The sequence below is a fragment of the Globicephala melas genome, chromosome 4 (genome assembly GCF_963455315.2).
Source record: "Globicephala melas chromosome 4, mGloMel1.2, whole genome shotgun sequence".
NCBI classification, from domain to species: Eukaryota; Metazoa; Chordata; class Mammalia; order Artiodactyla; family Delphinidae; genus Globicephala; species Globicephala melas.
Window position 1 is genome coordinate 45,874,931 of NC_083317.1, and position 20,266 is coordinate 45,895,196.

The 20,266-nt window shown below is 40.9% G+C and overlaps 1 protein-coding gene across 4 annotated transcripts; it reads right to left on the reverse strand.

Annotated features, from left to right (window-relative positions):
* Positions 1 to 10,186: 10,186 nt before the first annotated feature.
* On the reverse strand, positions 10,187 to 17,934 carry CLDND1 (claudin domain containing 1). 4 transcript variants are annotated; one of them, XM_060297953.1, is made up of 6 exons: positions 17,808 to 17,913; positions 16,636 to 16,679; positions 16,102 to 16,411; positions 13,303 to 13,413; positions 11,741 to 11,878; positions 10,187 to 11,589 (listed from the first exon to the last, which is right to left on the reverse strand). In XM_060297953.1, exons 1-6 carry the CDS (start codon positions 17,812 to 17,814, stop codon positions 11,369 to 11,371), a joined length of 831 nt encoding a protein of 276 aa, XP_060153936.1. In that variant the 5' UTR covers positions 17,815 to 17,913; the 3' UTR covers positions 10,187 to 11,368. The 4 variants fall into 4 exon arrangements, with proteins under 4 accessions (XP_060153936.1, XP_060153937.1, XP_030716867.1 ...); XM_060297954.2 differs by having other exon boundaries at positions 16,636 to 16,701; positions 17,808 to 17,908; XM_030861007.3 differs by having other exon boundaries at positions 16,636 to 16,686; positions 17,808 to 17,889.
* Positions 17,935 to 20,266: the final 2,332 nt, after the last annotated feature.

The following is a 20,266-nucleotide window of genomic DNA, read 5'->3' on the forward strand; positions in this document are numbered from 1 at the left end:
ACAGGAAGGAAAGCCAAATGCTAATGTGGGAAAGAGCGTATTATCAAATTAGTATGCTAATTTTGGAGAAATGAGTCATTGCATCCTGATATTACTTACAGATCTATTTTCTTTGATACTCCCTTTAGAAGATAAGGATAAAAGGATATATATGAAATTTTAAAAATGAAATAAAAATCCAAAACTTTCTGTTAAAAGAAAAAATTTCTGAGAAATTTAAAAAATATGATTTCATGGAGAGATATGCCTGTGTGTGGAACTAGTTCTTCATAAAACCAGAGAGGGTAAATGAGAGGGAACACACTGAGACACTCTGATGGGCAGGTTAGGGCATCTAAGCACAGGTACTTAAGCTTCATAGTATGTCATCTACAAAGTGGAGGGTGGGGGACATACATTTAGCATATTTGCAGTAAATCTGGAACATAGACTAAAAGAGTTGCTTGAGGTTATCACAGCTAGAGACAACAGGACAGGGCAAACTGGATTATTCCTCCCGGGAAGACAGCTGTGTAGAGACTAGCTCTACGGGTAGGCCAAGAAATGTCATTTGAGGGGCTCTAAACTATTCTCCTAGTCAAAATATTTCTTCATCTCCATAGCAACAACATATTCCACCATTAGACTGTTGAGACAAACATGGTGAATGGATTTTATCTTTCCTGCCAAATGAGCAAGAGCATGATTGAATGGTTGGGGAGACTGTTCATGGATTCAGAAATGAAATATATTATGCTTCCAGAGTTTAGTGGTAGCCCAGGTTCCACATGACTGCCAGGAAAGTAGGGGTGCAATCTGCATCCCCAGGGCCTACTCTAATGCCTGGCGGCAGGTGAGGTGCTCAAAAATTATACTAAGAAAGAAAAGCAGGAAGAAAGGGAGAAGGACAGAAGCAAAAAATTAGGATTATGGTGTTGAAAGTCCAGGTATTGAAATGGAAATAACTTACCTGGAAGGTGTGACTCATTATCTCAGTAGCATAAATCAATTCAATCGCTATTTTACCAGCTATTCAGCAGGAAACAGCCCAGAAGAATGAGGCACAATTCTAGGAAGCCATTACTCTCACACACCAAAGGCAAGATGATGCCCTAAATGTGGTTCCTGGAAGGCCAGGGCAGCCTGAGGAAGCCAGGCTGCACTGGAAGAATCACAGCTAGACGTGGCAGGGATAAAGGCCATGAGACAAGTTATCTTCTCGGTGCTATGTTGGCTGAACTAGGAGTATGACTCCCCAGAGAATGCATCACCTGAATGCTCTCTTAGTCTTACATTGTCACAAGAAAAACGTAAGCCTGAAATTTATCATGACAAGAATTCTTGCAGGGGCAAGCTATGAGCACCAAAGAGATGATAGCTTTGGCATAGTTTCCTCAGCAACCTGGGGGCTGTCCTCCTTTGTTACACTCTCCACTCTCTCCTCTTCATCCCCTCCTGTAAAGTGTGTCGTCTCTTCCTGTCATCATCAGGAAAGTATGTACTGAGTTTACTTCCTCTTAGAGTGGGAAATGATACAGGGCGACACACAGTAAAAAGAATTACACAGGCACAATCCCTGCTCCTCTGAAATTTATCAAATGCAGGACATTAAAAAAGGAAAGAAAATGGTACAGCCTATTTATAGTATATAAATTGACTAATAGTAACTATAATGAACATTAATTGGCTAATATAATTGACTAATATTAAACTAAGTAGAACTTCATTCTTCACAATCCTTCTCCCTCTCAATTTTTTCTTCTACTTAACTAACCATATTTAAATATGTAGCCTCTACTTAGAGGGAAATAATAATTTTTGAAATAGATTTATTACTCTCCTCCTGAGGAAATACACACTAAGAAAATAACTCTTACTTGAGGACTGATTAAAGGAAACACGAGTCTCAAAATTTAATAATTGTGTGTACCTCTATGCACTCGCCTCTGAAAAATGAGTATTGTGGCTCACCAGACTTACAAGATTAGTTCATATCTTTCAAGAAAGATAAGAATTTTATTTATTGATTCATGCATCATTCACTAAGTATTTATTGAGCATCTTATTATATTCTAGGCACTGTGCCAAGCACTGGGTTCTATGAGTTAAGTCTGACAAGATTTCTGCTCTCATGGGTTTTAAGTTGTCCAAGGAAGGAAGATGTTAAACAAAATTATTAAAATTTAATAGTTTAACAGGATTCAAATGTAATGTATACTGTTACCTCAGTTTAGTTTTATCAGAAGCTCCACGTTCCAAATTGAGATGTTGGACCCCTGTGAGGATTTGCAGGGGGTGGTCTAAAAACAGATCTTGTGACTTTTAGCTCATGACTCCTCTCAAAGATTTATAAGAACCTCGGGGATTCATGAGAGTTAGGAGAAATAGAAGACAGACATCTCTGGAGAGACAAGCTGAAGGCTCTGGGCTTCCCCTAGTCCCACCCATTGTGGTGGGAGGGGCTTGCCTCCCCGTCACTGGGCTTAGTCACTTGAGAGGGACTTTACTCAGGGAGCTGGGCACGTGCCCACTGGAGCTTGAGAAGCCTATGGAAGAATACCTGACTCACCCTTGAAAAGCTAAAAGCTGTAAGGGCTTGGCTGGATGGGATTGATGCAGCAAAGCAACGAGACCCCAGTTTGAGTTGGGAGAGACCTGCATTCCCACCATCCAGGTATTTATTCATTAGCTCTTCTTGTTTCCTGGGGACTAGATGTCCTCCCCCCAGAAGGAGCTGACCTGGGATCCTAGTAAATGAGAACTCCTGAACAACCTGAGAGCACTAGGACCCCAACGGAGACGAGCCAGCCTGCCAGCAACCCAGGCACTGAAGGGGGAGGGGTAAGCAGACAGCTGAAGGAAAGACATTGACTTCTAATGCTAAAAGAACTGCAGTCTGAAAGTCTGCGGGGGGGGGGGGGGGGTCTCTGAGAAACTCCCCCGAAGTGGCCCCTAGGAGAGAAAGAGCAGCAACATGCACGGGCTTCTGCAGCCCCAAGGTCAGAGGACAACTGGTACAGCCACACAAAACCGTACTTGTTCCTAATCTACTCTTGAGTCCTGTCTCAGGACAGGAGTCACTGTCTCAGGAAAAAGTGACTGAGGACAGAGAGAAGCAGCTGCTCACGTCTCAGAGCAGCTGAGGGAGCCAAGGGAGAATGGAACTAAGCCAAGGGAGAATGGAGTTACTTGGTCTTTTAGTTTTAATATTTCACTAACTGGCCTGGAGTGTGATTATCAGACGGGACTGAACTCTTTCATGTTGCTGTCAGAAAGAACTACTTTCTTAATTATTAAGTAACCCCAAGACCTACCAGAGATTTTTTTTTCCCCCCGTACGCGGGCCTCTCACTGTTGTGGCCTCTCCCGCTGCGGAGCACAGGCTCCGGACGCGCAGGCTCAGCGGCCATGGCTCACGGGCCCAGCCACTCTGCGGCATGTGGGATCTTCCCGGACCGGGGCACGAACCCGTGTCCCCTGCATCGGCAGGCGGACTCTCAACCACTGCGCCACCAGGGAAGCCCCCTTACCCGAGATTTTACTGAGGTACGGGAAGAACAGATCCATGGAGTTTAAACAGAGTCACTTTCAAACTTGGACTTTACTGTTTCCCACATTCAAGAACTTCAGAGCACTGTGGACACATAAGAGGGAGAGCTAACTCAAGACAGATGGTCAGGAAAAACGGTGCTGAAGAAATAAATATTAAGCTTTGACTAGAAAAATAAATAGGAGTTATCCTAACCAAGGCAACAGAAAACTTATATTTTCTAGTATAGCACTTCATATGAAATGAGCAAAAATCACAAAAGCCTAAGTGATTGAGTTAAATTGTACACGTGGCATCCCAACTGACAAAAAAATGAACCCTCTTCCTCTGCTAGCTCAGGGGGGAAAATGTTGTATCTATAAATCTCAAAGTTACCTTGAAGGACTGTTGCAGAGCTTTCTCTCCAAAGTAGCAACATAATATTAAACTTAAGCTCTTGTCTATCAGTTCAAATTCTTTCCTAGATAATCTAATTTCATGTATACACTTTACAGTAGGGCTTTCTAATAATTTCAAGGGTTATTCACTCAAAAACTTCCTTCTGATTTCCTGAGAAACTAGTCTTTGCAAGGCTATGTGGGAGATGTTGCGAGAAACAAAGATTAAATAAATAGGCAGTAAGATCTAGTAGGGAAGAGAATATGTATAGTAATCAGTGTTAAACAAGGTAGAAAGTGACAAAAGCTACGGGGGCGGGTGCGTTACTCAGAGTGCTATAAGTATTCAAAAGAATAATACATTTGAGGTGAACTTTATTCTATTTGGTAAATAAATGGTCATGATTTTTGAAACGATATAATTTCAACAAAGTGATATGGACAAGATTTGAGTATGTGGAGAACAGTATTCCAGTAACACAATATAACAAGAAGCATTGATCTAAGAAAGTGCAAACTGGGTACAATTAATAGTGAGTTTGACTGAAGTAAAAGAATGGGAACAGGAAATGTTTCAAAGATGGAACTAGCTAATGCTAGATCTTGGATGTGAGACTAAATTTAGACAATTCCAGATTGCTTCTAGAATCATTGCTTTATAAGCAATGAGGAGTCATTGAATGTTTTTTAGCAAAAGGTTCATGTGATCAGATCTATGCTTTTGCAAATCAGACTAGCAGGATATGTAAAATGGATTAGAGAGAGAGCTGGCAGCAATGCTACTGTCATCATCCAGTAGCCTGAACCAGGGTAGGATAGCAGGGGTTTAGTGAGATAGACATTACATAGAATCAGAAAGTCTTGGTTAAGGCAAGGGAACAGGAGGAATCAAAGATGATGTCACCACTGAAAGTCTAGCTGATAAGGAAAACAAAGAAAATGGGAATTGGAGAAACGATGAAAAGAAAAATGAGTTCAGCCGCATAGCACAGGGAGATCAGCTCTGTGCTTTGTGACCGCCTGGAGGGGTGGGATAGGGAGGGTGGGAGGGAGGGAGACACAAGAGGGAAGAGATATGGGAACATATGTATATGTATAAATGATTCACTTTGTTATAAAGCAGAAATTAACACACCATTGTAAAGCAATTATACTCCAATAAAGATGTAAAAAAAAAAGAAAAATGAGTTCAAATCTGGACATATTAAGTTTTAGGTACCATGTAAAGATTCAAATGGAGCTGCCTTGAAGGCAGTTAGAAATTTAAACCTAAAGCATAGGAGAGAAGGCAGGGCTGGGAACCTGAAATCATCTGCTGATCAATTATGATTATCATTTATTGAGATGCGCTGGACACCACGCTGAGTGCTTTACATGTATTATGTTATTTAAGCCTCACAACGAACATGAAAAGTGGACTTTATTATCCCACTGAGACCTCAGAAGTGTTCGAATTTTCCCAAAGGTTCTGACGCAGTAAAAGAAGAGCTGGGGTTATAAGCAAATGTCTAAATTCGAAGCATGTGATTTAGATGTGAAAGTCATGGGTTAACAAGAGAGTAGCTCTGCTTGTCCACCTAGGAGGCTGTCTAGTAGTTGGGGGGTGGGATCCGTACCCACCTTTTCTGGTGGAGGTAGAGATGGGCCGCAGCACCCTCCACACAAAGACTCAAGGCCTTTTCCTCCCTTTCCTTCCTCCTGTCATCTTTTTATTTCAAATGGGAAGAGAAAGGGACCACTGCCATGGGGGATGGTTGGATAGTTATGATAATAAAAGTGGATGCTGCTGTCCCTAAACAAGTCCTGGAAGAAGTCTTAGCCCCGAGTGTTTGAATTCTTTCTAGATATTTTTTAGATAATTTCTTATCTTTCATACCTTTGAATGCTCCTTTAAGTCCAGGCAGGGCAAGAAAAGTGCCACTTTGCAACTTATTATAAGTGTTCATGAATAACGCTCAGTGTCTGGCCCTATGGTGTGTGTCCCTGAAATCCACTGCCACCCTCAGCACTTAAAATGAACCGTCCAAACCAAATTGTATTGCATGTGGTAGTAGTTCATTTCAGGAGCCTGAGAACAAGCCACAGGAATCCAAGTTCCTCTTGTTCTCTCAGTGGACCTGGATCCAATTTAAACAAGATAAAGACAGATTTTTGATGCAGCTAACCTTAAATCACCAACCGACGCTTAGCAAAATCACTGAAAGACCAAAAAATCCCACACTGGTTGCAGACCTGTTTGGGAAAAAGGATAACAACACAATCTTTTAAAAAATCCTTCCATTTTGACATGCAAGAATGGTTAAAGAGCCTGTCTGTAATGAAGCTCTACCTGTTTTGAAGTGAACATTAACAGGAAACTAGATTCTCCCTGATACTATAGCCCCCAGCCCAGCGCTAAGCCCTGCTGGACTGCAACCACAGGACTGCAGCTCCAGCTCCTGCACAGACTGACCACACAGGCCGGGCAAAGGCTGCCCTCCTCCCCCTGTGCTGCCTTTGTCTCCTAACAATACCTAGTATTTACTGACCTCTGATGTTTCAGGATCTATGTACCTTCTTATCTAACCCTCACAACAACCTATCAAGGCAAGTACTAGTTCATCTTCATTTTGTATGTTTATTCTCAAGCATTTCTGGCTTGTGTAGAGGTTAATGTCAATTACTCATACCTCTGTCCTTTCTGGTTCTAATCAAAAGAGAAGTAATGCAATGAACTGGTAAACAGACAAGGATCACAGTATTCACCTTTTTTATGGAGGCCTAGTCACCCCCCCCCCACTACAGGGTCCCTGAAAGTACTGAATTAAAGAAAGTAATTTGGAATTGAAGCCAAAACAAACGAGGCTTTCTATTACCTCTGGCCAAATCTGAACCTTAGGACCAGCCACTGGAGTGTCCTGGGCTGCAGGTAGACTCTTGGTACAGCTCCAGCTAGCAGTGGTGTGATGGATTGGGGCCCATCTCAAAGAGCCAGATGTCAGCAGAAGAGAGTGCCTGAAAGCACGGGAAAGAAAAAGCTTCTAGAAAGCAGGCAGCATGCCAGGTCTGTTTACTCTACAGAGCCCACTGTCTCTTTCTAACAATCTGCCAAGAAGAGAGTGAATACTACTTCTTGCTTTTAAATGTAGCTTTCAAACAGTTTTCAAACATAGCTACTCACTGGAATCACTTGGAAAGGTTTAAAAATATCAGTGACCTAGCTACACCCCGGACGGACTGAATCAGAATCTCTAGCGTACAAGTATTTTCTGAAGTTCTCTAGGCAATTCCAATATGCAGCATAGACTGAGAACCACCCCACGGGGTGGCCAGGTCACTAGGGGTAACCCCATCCACTCTTAATGCAGCCAATCAAGCACTTCTGAGTGGCTACTTTATGCTGAGCAATATCCTCATTACAATTCTGTGAGGCAGGTATGATAATCATAGCATTTCACAGATGGGAAAAGTGGGACTTGGAAAGGCTAAGTGACAGACCTGGGATTACAAATTTAGTATGCTGTCTCTCCTGAGCTGGATACTTAACCACTATACACTTTGCTGCTTTTTGTGGATGCCATGCTCCCAGCAATCTCTCCAATCAGTTAATACGTTCTTCTTTTGTAGGGAGAAACATACAAGTGTTGGAGAAACTGGAAGAGTTCATTCCAATATGTGCTCCTTAAAGAGAACATAAACTCCATCTGCGGAAGTTGAAGAAAAAGAATACAAGTTTCCAACAACCAACATTTGTAGAGATTTGAAAAACATGTGTGTTACAGGGTAATAAATCAACAGGCAGTGGGGGTTAATTGTCAAGCAACTAAAGTCAAACAGCAATTTTTTAAACACAATCAGCTGAATAGTTTTGAGCAGCCCTCTTTGGTACCCTGAGACTGAGAATGGGAAAACTGGATGGCATAGTTCTGCTGTGAAGATAAGGCTAAGGACTGTGAAGGAAGGTGCCATGGGAGATTATGCAAACAAGAGACTCAAAGCTGCTTGTGTACATCCCAGTGACAATACAAGCTGAGCAGAGAAAAACAAGAACACAGGCTAGAAGACTGGGAGGGGCTGGAAGGCGGTAGGAGACATGAGGTAAATTTCACATCCTGAGACAGAGTCTGAAGATGAAAGGTGACACATGACCCCATAACTCAAATATTTTAAAAGGTGAAGACAAAAGAGAATTCTCTCTCTCCTTATTCCATCTTTTTAGAACTCTGCAAAGGTAAAAAGTAATATAAATTGGATTTTGCTTCATACAAGTTTGCTGAAAGTGTGCAAGTGTTAGTATGTCAATGTATTAATTTTGCTAACAGAAATTTTAACACTGAAGAGGATTTAAATCTCTTCTTCTAGAGAGCAAATAATTACTCTAATTTATTCTTTTCACATAATGAATTTGCAGGACACTGGCATATATCATAATTTGATCCAAGGGAAAAATATATCTCATTACAATAGTGTGTTGGAACACCTGATGAGCAAAAGAAAAAGAATTCCTATACACAGATGTGTTTCCTTGTTTTATTCTCTCAAGTCTGAATCATTACTCCCTTAAGAGGGCTGAAAGGAGGACAAGAGACTTCACCCATCTGTGCCAGGACAGAGCTGGGTGGAGCTTGTGAAGTAACAATTTGCATCTTCAACACTATACACATTACCTGCTCCTTTAGCTGCTGGGAAACTTTTCAAAGTGTTGCAACTGGCAAAATCAGGTTAAATCAACAGGTTGTTTTCATTTCTGGTGAAAGCTTACATAAGGGTTAAATTGTAAAATGCCCTCACACTACTTTACAATAATTGAAAATGACTGGATATATATTACATAAGTTTTAACAGTGCTAGTCTGCAATTTAGCGATGTCTCTGGAATGGAAAAACAAACTCTGAATTGATTTGTTGTATGGTCAACTCCTTCTCACTGGGGTCACCAATCAGTTCACCTGTGACTTAACCCTATCCATTGCCTCCACCCCCGCAACACACACACACACACACACACACACACACCCCAATACTTAGACCAGGTAAAACTTTTAACACATTACAATTAAATTCCCAAGACCCTAGTATATTATGACCTAGACAGCAGGCACACAATATTAATTGAACAAATAAATTCTGCCTTTTTTATTGTATTAACTTTTACTGTGTTTATGGCTATCCTTAAGAAATTTTCTAAAATGAGTCTTTGCTAAAAAGGATATAGAAGACATTTATTCACATCATGAAATGAGATCAGGAACCAAAAAATTAAGATCTTAAAACATGTTTCTTAAGTTGCCATAAAACTCACATTCTGAAAAATCTGAAAATTATTTTTTTACACTTCGGGGGTTGCTTTCAAAGATTACGTGAAAAGAGATTAATAGCACTTTCCTTGCCACTGACTTTATGTATCAGTTTAATCAAAAATGGTCAAATATCAGTAATTTCATATGGTTCTACTTGACTAGAATCATTAGACAGATGAAAAACCGTAATATTTACACATCAAGTGAAATAATGCAAGCCTCTGTATTCCAAAAAATCTTTGCAGGAGAGAATGACCTCAGCTACTCTGAAATGTGCTTAAACAACACATACTCAGCACCAGGGCTTATGGTGCTAGCTTTCCATATTTAAGGGTGCTACTGGTGAGGCTCAAAAGTCAGATCCTGACTAAGCTTCCTCAATGCACACTAAAGACGGGTGTTAGAGTAAGTCACAGGTAATTCTGGGGTGATAAGAGGCAGGGATAAAATAAATAACTTCCAAATCCAAAAATGTCATGTTGGTCAATAATTTTAAAATCTCATTCCCCAAAGTGTGCTGTGTTTTGTTCACTTAGCTTTTCTACCTTCCACAAAAGGTGCTGAAAGGCAATGAAACTTCAAGAGTTAGGAGGAGGTAGAAAACTGAGTAACTAGCCATTTCACAGGCAATAATCGGCTGCAGAGTAATACTGGCTTTGTTGTAAGTCAGAAGCCCACTTGATTAATACACAACATAAACATCCACAGCCATTAAATGACTTTATGAAAAACTAGCCATGTTAAGTATGATACACAATGATCACAAAACTACTTTGAAAACATGCTTTAAAACGCTGAAGCATAAGAAATAGTCTCTTATTTTCTAATGGGGGCAAGGGGTTCCCACATTTTCTGGATGATAAAACAGAGACCCAAACACTGGACATAAAGTAGGCCTATAGAGCAACAATGCATTTCCCACAGAAAATCACAAAATCCTCATTCAGAATCCTGTACTTCTTTATCCTAAGGTACTAAGATTTAATCAACTCAGACACTATACACAATTCTGAGTCTCTTCTCATTTTTTTATTTTTTAAAAAAGACAGATCTAGGATTTTGTAAGAAATTATTACTAAGTTACATTTTTTTTAAATCTGTCAAGTACTACAGTAATGGAATAAATAAATAAGATTTTTTAAAGTTCAATGTTTATAGACATATTTATAAAAAAATGACTGAATTAGAAGACATTAAATAATGTTGATACACACCAGGAAGGGATTAGGCAAGGAAAGGCACATCATTTCACCACAAGAAATAAAGACCATAGTTGGAAGTTAATGACCAGCCAAAGCTTTAGATCTTGTGGTAGTTTTCCTAGCTCCAGAGGGTCCTTATGGTGTAACCTTCTTTATGGTACTTAGCTGAAATAAACGTATGGCAGTTGGAGAATTTTACTCTGTGACCCCAACGTAGTGTTTAAAAAAAGCACTCTTTTAATAAGTCTGGTGTGTGAGGAGGGAAGGAACAAAAATCCAAAATGGTCTGGCGATACTAAAAATCCTATTGACGTATTAAGGAGAGTTTTTTAAAAAAAGTAAAATAAGGTTAATCCTCTTCTCTGGCTGAACTGGAATTCTTGCAGTTACAAAGTTAAAATTCCATGTAAACACTTCCTTTCTTGTAAACAAGACACAGTACAGATAAACAACTGAAGATATTTCACCTCAGATGAAGTTATACGCCAATATTTAGAGAAAAAGATCTTAGATAATTTCCTTATTTTAGATAGCCTAAGTCCTTGAAAATAGCCTGGCTGACTGGCTATCTACAACAGCAAAGTGAACATAAGTTTTGACAATGATTGTTTCCCAAACAAACTAGAGTTTCCAGTTAAACAGATACTTTATCCAACAGACCTCAGCGGCACTTGCTTTGGGTCAACCTCTTACTACCAATTTTCTTTCACAAATTTGTGCCAAGAGTTTACCCAATTTTTTTCTGTCTGGACTCTGAACCTAGATTAGTTTGACTGAAAGATGGAATCACTCAGGTTCCATATAAATTTTAGTGGTATTAAGAAACAACTGTCTGCATGAATAAATAAAACGGATTTTCAGGATAAAATGGTATACCCATTAAAAAAAGAGTTAAATTAAAAACAACTGGGGGGCAGATAAGGGAAAATATTAATATCAAAAACTCATAAAAATGGCAATTGTAAAGCAGGCAGCTTCCCACTCATGCCACACGATATGCCTTCATTAAGGTGTACTCTTTCCGGTTGGTATGAGCGGCCCAGATGAAGAGAGCAGAAGCCATGAACTGTAAGGGAGCTGAGACGCAAGCCAGGCAGAAGGACCATCCAAATTCGCCAGACACATTCTCAGGCAGCTCTAGTTTCTGGTGGAGTAGTTCAATTCCAGCAACGTAACAGCTCACTGAGCCCAGTGTACACAGACCTTGGAGGAAAATTTAGAAAAAAACAAAAACAAAAAAACATAGCTAGATAAGAGCATGGTAAGAGCTTTCCAGGCAACACAACAGGGCAGTAATATGGGATCCCTAAGGAGACAAGAAGTAGGTAAAACTAAGTGTGATGACAAGACCCACCTGCAAGGAGATGGAGAATGCCTGTGGCAATGGTGGGGTACAAGCTTCGGCAGATACAAGCACAAAGTCCAATCAAAGCCCCAAAGCACATCAAACCTAGACTAACAAAAGGTAAAAGGAACTGGCAACGCCAAAGATCTGATTTTAAAAAAGAGAGAGAGAAAAAAGAAATGTTACCATGACTTCAGTTTTCTCACAATGGCAATTTCTTTCATATTCTAATTAGAACTTTTCTCAAAAAGTGAGAATGAAGTATGCTAACATTGAGGTTTTTTCCTAAAGCACATTATTCAAAACAATGCTAACTTTCTCCTGATAAAAGTAAAAGGACACTAACAATTAACTGTTACTGAGGGCTTCCTATGTGTCAGGCACTGTTCTATACATGCTTTGTGTATTAAACCCCCAAAATCTCTATGAAGTAGGTACTATTACTATGATCTCCATTTTATAAATGAGGAAACTGAAACAGGAGGTATAAATAACTTGTACAAGGTAACACAATAAGTGGTAGAACCAGATTTGAAGCAAAACATTCTGGCTCTACATACAAACAAATTTAAGTCCTCATAGGATCTTAAGACAGGAATAACAAGCAAATGAATAGAGATTATAAAAGACCTGTTAAACGAATACACATAAAGCACAAAGCAGAGGATCTGGTATATACCAGGCACTCAATAAATCGCAGTTTTAATTATCATAAATTCCCTCAACAACATGGGAAAAAAAGCTGATGACTTTACAAAGCATCCCATTACATTTTCAAATTATGTTAATTATTATCAATGTAGTAACATCAACTCTAAACCAAACTTTACCTTCTAGTGCTAGTTCTACTTTCTGGAACTACATAAAAGTCTTTTCTCTAACTTCCCTTCAAACTCTGTTAGTAATAAACTTCTTCCTATGCATTTACAATGCAAAATTGAATACTTGTCATTTTATTCAATGTTCCTTCTCATGACGTGGTCATTCTTCCAGGCAAGCTCCAGTAACACTCTATATAGCCTAGAAACTAGGTCCAAACATGAAGACAGCATTTCCTAGGCTGCCTGACCATCAAAGAATAGAATGCTCGTAATAATTACTTTCATTTGTTTTTGACATCTACACCTTGGTTACTACCACCTAAGACTGGGTCAATAATACTTCAGCAGGCCTGATACTTGTTGACTCATATAAAGCCTGCAGTCAACTTTTTTCACATATCCCGATCGGAACTCAGATAAATGAAGTGTTTAACTTAAATATAAAAATGTATTACTTATCCCTGTTAAACTTCCTCTTTAAATGGGCCCATTAATAACATCTTTTGGATGGTCTGGATTCTGTCACCCAATGTATTAGCTGCTCAACTTCATAGTTGTGATTTGGTAAGTATGTACGTAACTTCTAAAATGTGTTATCAACAGAACAGAGTTTGTTGGGATAATGTTAAAGACCTTATTTCAAGTTGACACAATGTACAATGTCATCCTGTTCCAAAAAGAGTTCAACAAAAGGGAAATAAAATTATTTTCTTTTTTTCCCAATTGTCTTGCTGCGTTCAAACTACTCACAGGTCCGAAGCAGATCGATCCCACTATTGTGGTTTCCAGGATCAACAAATTTCTCCTCGAACTGCTCATTTAGCGTGAAACTGATACATTTTGTGACCATATCAAATGACTCTGGAACGAGAATAACAATGATTGCTTGTTGTTTTAATTTTAAACATTTAACAAAAATCTCTTTTAGTAATTATTCTCTGAAATAAAAAGTGATATGGAAAAATGTTCTCAGGGGCGACAGCAACCTCTTTGGTCCTGAGTGACACACAGCCTTCACCAATGCCCAAAGGACCAATGGTTCGCAGCAGCAGGCTTAAGACATGGGTTCAGGGAGGAGCAGTAAAATTAGCAGTAAGGGGCTTCCCTGGTGGCGCAGTGGTTGAGAGTCCGCCTGCCGATGCAGGGGACACAGGTTCGTGCCCCCGTCTGGGAAGATCCCACGTGCTGCGGAGTGGCTTGGCCCGTGAGCCATGGCCGCTGAGCCTGCGCGTCCGGAGCCTGTCCTCCACAAGGGGAGAGGCCACAACAGTGAGAGGCCCGCGTACCGCAAAAAAAAAAAAAATTAGCAGTAAGAAGACTAGGAAGGAGTGGACAAAGAAACTTTGATCTTCTCCCCCAAACCTACTCCATCAGCCATGTTCCCCATTTCAGGTAATGACAATTCCATTCTTCTCGTTCCTCAGACCAGAAACTTTATAGTCATTCTTGCCCATATGCATTCCATCAGGAAATCCCAGAGGCTCTACCTTCAAAATATATCCAGAATCAGGCACTGCTCAGTACTACCATCCTGGTCTTGAGTCATAATCATCTCTCACCTGAATTGGTGCAATAGCCTCCTAAGTCTCCTGGCTTCTGTCTTGGCCAGCCACCTGTCTGTTTTCAGCACATCTTCCTAGGTGACCAGATTATCTTTCCTCTGCACAAAGCTCCCCAGTGGCTCCATCACACTCAGAGTAAAAACCAAAGCCCTCATCACACCTAGAGAATCCTGCGTGATTTGCCCTACTCCCTCTCCCAGGATGTGTCTCTGACACATATCCAACTCTTCCCCCAGCCCCCTCCTTCCAGCCCAGGGAATTCCTTGCTGGTTCTGGAATACTTCAAGCATGCTCCCACCACAGGGCCCTTGCAGTTGTTCCTTCCAACCTAAATGATTCTCCCTGCCTCCCAACTACCCATATGGTCAACTCCTTCACCTTTATCAAGTCTTTCCTCAAGTGGTATTTTCTTGTTGCAGCGTATCTTGCCTTTACTATTCAATAGCATAACTTATGCCCACCAACATCCCCTTCCCTATGTATTTCCAAACCCCCTTTATTGTGCTGTATTTTTCACAGCACATGTCATCTTCTACTATATAATTACTTATTCTGTTTATACTATTATATTTATTGTTTATTGCCTGTCAGTCCTTATTAGAATGTTAGCTCCCCTTGGGGGCTTCCCTGGTAGCACAGTGGTTGAGAATCTGCCTGCCAATTCAGGGGACACGGGTTCGAGCCCCGGTCTGGGAAGATCCCACATGCCGCGGAGCAACTGGGCCCGTGAGCCACACCTACTGAGCCTGCGCGTCTGGAGCCTGTGCTCCGCAACAAGAGAGGCCGCGACAGTGAGAGGCCCGCGCACTGCGATGAAGAGTGGCACCCGCTCGCCGCAACTAGAGAAAGCCCTCGCACAGAAACGAAGACCCAACACAGCCAAAAATAAATAAATAAATTAATTAATTAATAAAATTTTTTAAAAAAAGCAGCAGAGCAATAGCGTTAACTGGAGCTTTAAGAAAAGAATATTAGCTCCCCAGGAGTAGGGATTTTTATTTGTTTTTTCCCCTTATGTACTCCAAGATCCTAGGCCCTGGAACATGAAAGAATGCACTAAATATTTGTTGACTGAATAATAAACGATTGCTAAGATTCAAATATCAAGTGCTCCTATGCTCTCATAAATAGAATTGAACATTTTAAATAAAATTTAACCAACTTTCACCTCTTTCCAAACTACTTTCTTTTTTCCATACAAAATCACAACTATCAGCCTTCCGATGTATGGTAACTCAAGCCTGTTGTGCTGTGATTTGAATATAGTGCTTCCCACCAAGAGCCCAACAGAAGTAGTCATAAATAGAAACAATTTATAAAGCTGTTCCTTACAAAGAACTCTAAAGCTTCCATCTTAATAACTGGAAATTAAAATTTTTAAATGTTAAGAATGCTTACAAAATAAACCTGAGAGGCAGTTTCTTAGATTTTTTTTACTTCTGTAATGGATATTTTTAATCTAAAAACTCCATCAAGATTGTTGTAAAACAGTCTCAAATATGCAGACTTAAACACAGAACTGGTCGAATTATACCCTCTAAGATTTAGTGGGCAAATGATAATATCAACTAAAACACAGCTACATATAAAATGACTATCAATTCATATGTGTTGACTTCATTTTGGATACTAGTCCTTTTTACCAGTTACTAAGTATTTGAAATCTTCCAGTGTTCTTTTCCAATTATTTTCTCATGACATGTGAGTTTAATACAAATATCTTAATGAGTGGGTAAATAAGTACAAAGATTTACAATGATTTTCCCAAGATAAGGACAGTTACTCATCCAACCAATATTAATGAGTATGATGGTAATTCATGGAAGCTGGGGAGGGAAGTGACGGGGAGAAAAGAAATACATAAGATTTCTTGTTTTGGGGAGAGAAAGAACCCACAAACCTGCTTATACATAACTGGGCCATCATCACATCACTTTCTCTATTATAGAGTAGGTAAAGGAGACAAAAGTTAAAATAAGAGAAATACCTGTCCTTTCTGGTGGACTATACCAGTATGTGTTTTGGGGTATAGTGATACACCGTCTCCACAATCCCACTGTGCCGTTATTTCGGAAAAGTGCATCATTATAAGTCTTTTCATCTGCCTCATCGCTAGCAAAGTCAGTCCAGATACTTTTGTTCAAATCGCTGGAATTTTCTTGAACTGGACTTCGATACTCATACCAGAAGTCTGTGCCAATTGAGGCCGCCATGTAGATGGTAGAAATGAGGCTAAGCACACAAGCAATTACAAATGCTGTAGCAAAACGGTTATCCATTCTGGCATTCAGACTGCTCTGTTTAAAAGTTGAAGAAAGAACAAAAGTTAGACTTCAAGGACAAACACAGATTTTGAAAGGAATTATGTCAAAATCACCCTTTACCCTATTCCCCCTCCCAAGGCTCTTTAAAGTAATGTATAATCATTAATGAATTTAAAAAAAAAAGGAAGCAAGCATTTTTTAATTAAGTTCAAAACAAAACTCATTATCACAAAAGTACTTATTGAATGCTCACATACCCAGGATGCTACGGAGACAGAGGTCTTGTTCTCTAGTCTATCACCTGCACACTAAAACAGACAACACTGAAATGGACATACACATTACAGATACAAACAATAGACATGCCCAGAGTGAGCAATGTACCTTGCATACATTTTTAATGACAGACTGCAGAGCATTAAGTGTTCTGGGTCTGAGTGTGAAAAAGGCATAGGAAAAGGAAGCAGAGGAAATCGGCTCCTCCCAGTTTCCTCTGCATAGGGAAACCTTCTAAAACAAGGTTACGAGTAAGGAGCTATTTAAAAGACAGGTGAAAATGTTTGTTAACCCAGAAAGAAAGGTTGTTCCAGGCGCACGGCATAGCAAAGAGAATAACAACATATAATAATGCTAGATTCTAATCTGCCCCTTTAATCTGCTCCATTGAAGCTAAGCCAAGCTCTTCTACGCTGTCAAAATCTTCACTCGTATCTACTCTACCCATTCCTTATACTTCTGAACCTCCTCATCTGCAAACTAAATGATCCCTCCTCAGCCAGAAAGAAAACTCTGGATTAGGCAAATATTAACACTCCCAAGGCGTGGACAGGGCTCACTGGCAGTAGTAAATGGCCGCAGTAAAATGACTCAAGGCGGATCAAGCTTAGTCAAATACTGCAAGTATATATGCCATGACCGCGCCAAACACCTTAAAAAGGAGCACGAAAACGGGCTCGCAAACTGGGGTTGCTCAGTTTGGGAAATGGCAAATGACTCAGGAGAGATCAGAGCAATTACAATAATTAACGATAACTCCAGAAATTGGGTTTGTATTTTTATTCTTTTTAATCCTTTTTCCTCCCGGTGGCTCTCAAATGACCTTAAAAGGTCCCGAGCACCGGGAGCGGCGCTTCGCCCAGGCCGGACGCCTGGCGCTGTCACCTCGCGGGACGCACCCTGGGGCCGGGGGTGGTCGAAACCAGCCGGAGCTGCGGCGGGGCAGCCCTCCGCGGTCCCCGGCCAGGGGCCTCAGGTACCCGAGCAGGCCCCTCCCCGGACCACTCGGCCAAGGGAAAAGCCCCGCCCCAGGCCCCCGCGCAGAACCCGCACAGCCCCGGCCGCGCCCGGGGAGGGGGCCCCTCTTCAAACGGATGGAAACACCGAACGGCTACGCGACCCCCGCCCGGCGACGTCGGCCCCGCTCACTCACCGCCCATCCTCCTGCTCCGCCAGCTTCACCCTCAAGCTCACACCACAGCACCCTACTCTCCCCGCGCCTTCGCTGACGCACTTCCCTGCAGAGCCCGCCCCCTCCATAACTCCTGCGCCTCCGCCTCCTCCCCGAGCCCGGCCTGGCCCCGGCGCCGAGGGGGCTTGTGGGAGTTGTAGGAGGGACAGAGGAAAAGCTGCGAGAGGCGATGGACGGCATTCTCTGTGCCGCGCGGCGCATTGTGGGAGATGTAGTTCCGCTCCCTAGGTGTGCAAAAGGGAAGTCTGAGCAGATGGATTCTTAATATTTTACTAAGGAAGGGACGAAGGTCCGCCGAGTAAGGCGACCTATTTCCGGTCACTACTAGTCATTAACTGTGACGAATATGACTCAGATTTTTCCAGTCCTGTGCTATCCCTACCACCACCCTGCTTATGAACAGCAATGCGATTGTACTTTTAAAATATTAACCCATTGATTTTCTCTCCCACAACCTCACTCCCATTGCAGCAGATAGTCTTTCTGGTTTTACTGTTTACGTTTAGACTAAGAAGGATGTAACCTGACAGAAGGTATCCAGCTAGAATGTAATGACATTCTTCGGATTTCAGATAGTTTTTGTTTGTGGCTGCTTTCTCTTTGTGGCAAGTGATATTAGTTTTCTCTTTATTGCAGTCAATAAAAATAAAATAAATTACAAAATAATTTATTTTTAAAATCAATTTAAAATAAATTACAATTTGTTGAAGAAAAATATTAAAATAAATTAATTTTAAAATAAATTACAATTTGTTGAAGAAAAATATTAAGTTAATACTGAGGGTCCCAGATATGTCAAAAAAGTGAATAAAAAAATTTATGTAGTATGAAAAAGACTGAAATTTGGAGAATATTGCCTTAAGCAGATAAGGTCATGGACAACCTCAGAGATTGCAGATGACTGTATGGCACAGAGGCAAAAAAATGATTCTAAGCCTTCAAGTACTGCATAGAAATCCACAGACAGGAAGCAGGGACATCTTTTTAGTGACGTGTGTGGACTCATGAATGTGCTCTGAGAACAGCAAAATGATGGGTTTCTCAACAGATACCTACAGAGGCAGCCAACTGAAGGAGCAGAGGGGCTCTCAAACACTTGCTCGTCCCCCAAATGCCTTAGAATTTGGCCACAGCACAGGAGAAAGGTGGGAGGCCCAAGTGGATACTAAATTTCTACCCCCCTGACAGACTGAAGGCATATCATTTGTTTTTCTACTTTTAGCTATAGTTCTTTTGCCTGAATGGCTGAACTGATATTCACATCCAGTACCTAATTAAAATAAAGTAATAGCCGAATATAATATTCAAATATGACTGAATTTTCATGTAGAATATCTAGTCATAGGAGAAGTTTGTCAGAGACACCAACTAGAGAAAATGGAGGAGGTGCCCAGGCAAATTGTTAATATGCAGTAAGCCTCCTCAATGCATGTATTCACCAGGAAATGTTTTCATCCATTGGCTTCGTTAGAAATCCTCTACCTTCTCTCTCCAGTGGAGTGGAACTATCTCTCCAGTGAAGTCACATGGTAAATAAAACCAGGTTAAAGAGAAGTTTAAAAAAGGAAGAGGAAGAGAGCACCTCAGTTCACAAACAAGGGAACTGAGCCCAGGGAATAACTGACTTCAAGCTTGAATACTGGGGTGAGCTGACTAGCTTTGTGATGTTAGACAATTTACTTAGCCTCTTTAAGTCTCAGTTTACTTTTCTCTAATTATGATGTTGACAGTAGCACCTATCCTGCGTGATCATTGTAAGGATTAAATGAGAAAATACACATAAAATACCCAGCCCAGAGCCTGGAGCGTAGTAAGCAATTGTTAAGTTATTAGTGTTTGCAAATATTTGTTCAACACCTGTAATCTTTGAGTAGGATCAGTACTGTATAAAAACCTTTTTAAAGCTCTTAATTCCCCTGGAGGCTGGAAGTAAGCCATTTATCTTGGTCCCTGCTCACATCAGGAGGTTTATGAACCTCTGAACTAACTGCCAAATGACTAGGAAAGACTTTCCAGGACCAGATTTCAGGCATCCTTACTTACCTCCGCTCAGGAGAGTCCTAGGCTGGGCTCATAGCATACGTAAGTCCTCATGATTCAGGAGATGGATGTTCCTGGGGAGACCTGCAAACAACGATGACACTTTCATCCATTAAGTCTGCAGAATGCCTAGGAAACGCACAAGACACATTTCAATCAGCAATTTGGTATGGACCTGGGAGTGTCTGCATGCTTGAGGTTGTGACCATCCGGCCCACTCAGCCCAGAGGATGTGAACCATCTCGTCACACCCAGTACCACTAAGCACACAACAGGTATTTCTGATTTATCTCTACATCTTGGGTGTTTCTGTCTTCTATTTGTGCAGCTGGTCGTGTGGATAGGCAAAATAAATCCTTAATGAACTAATGGAGTTAAAT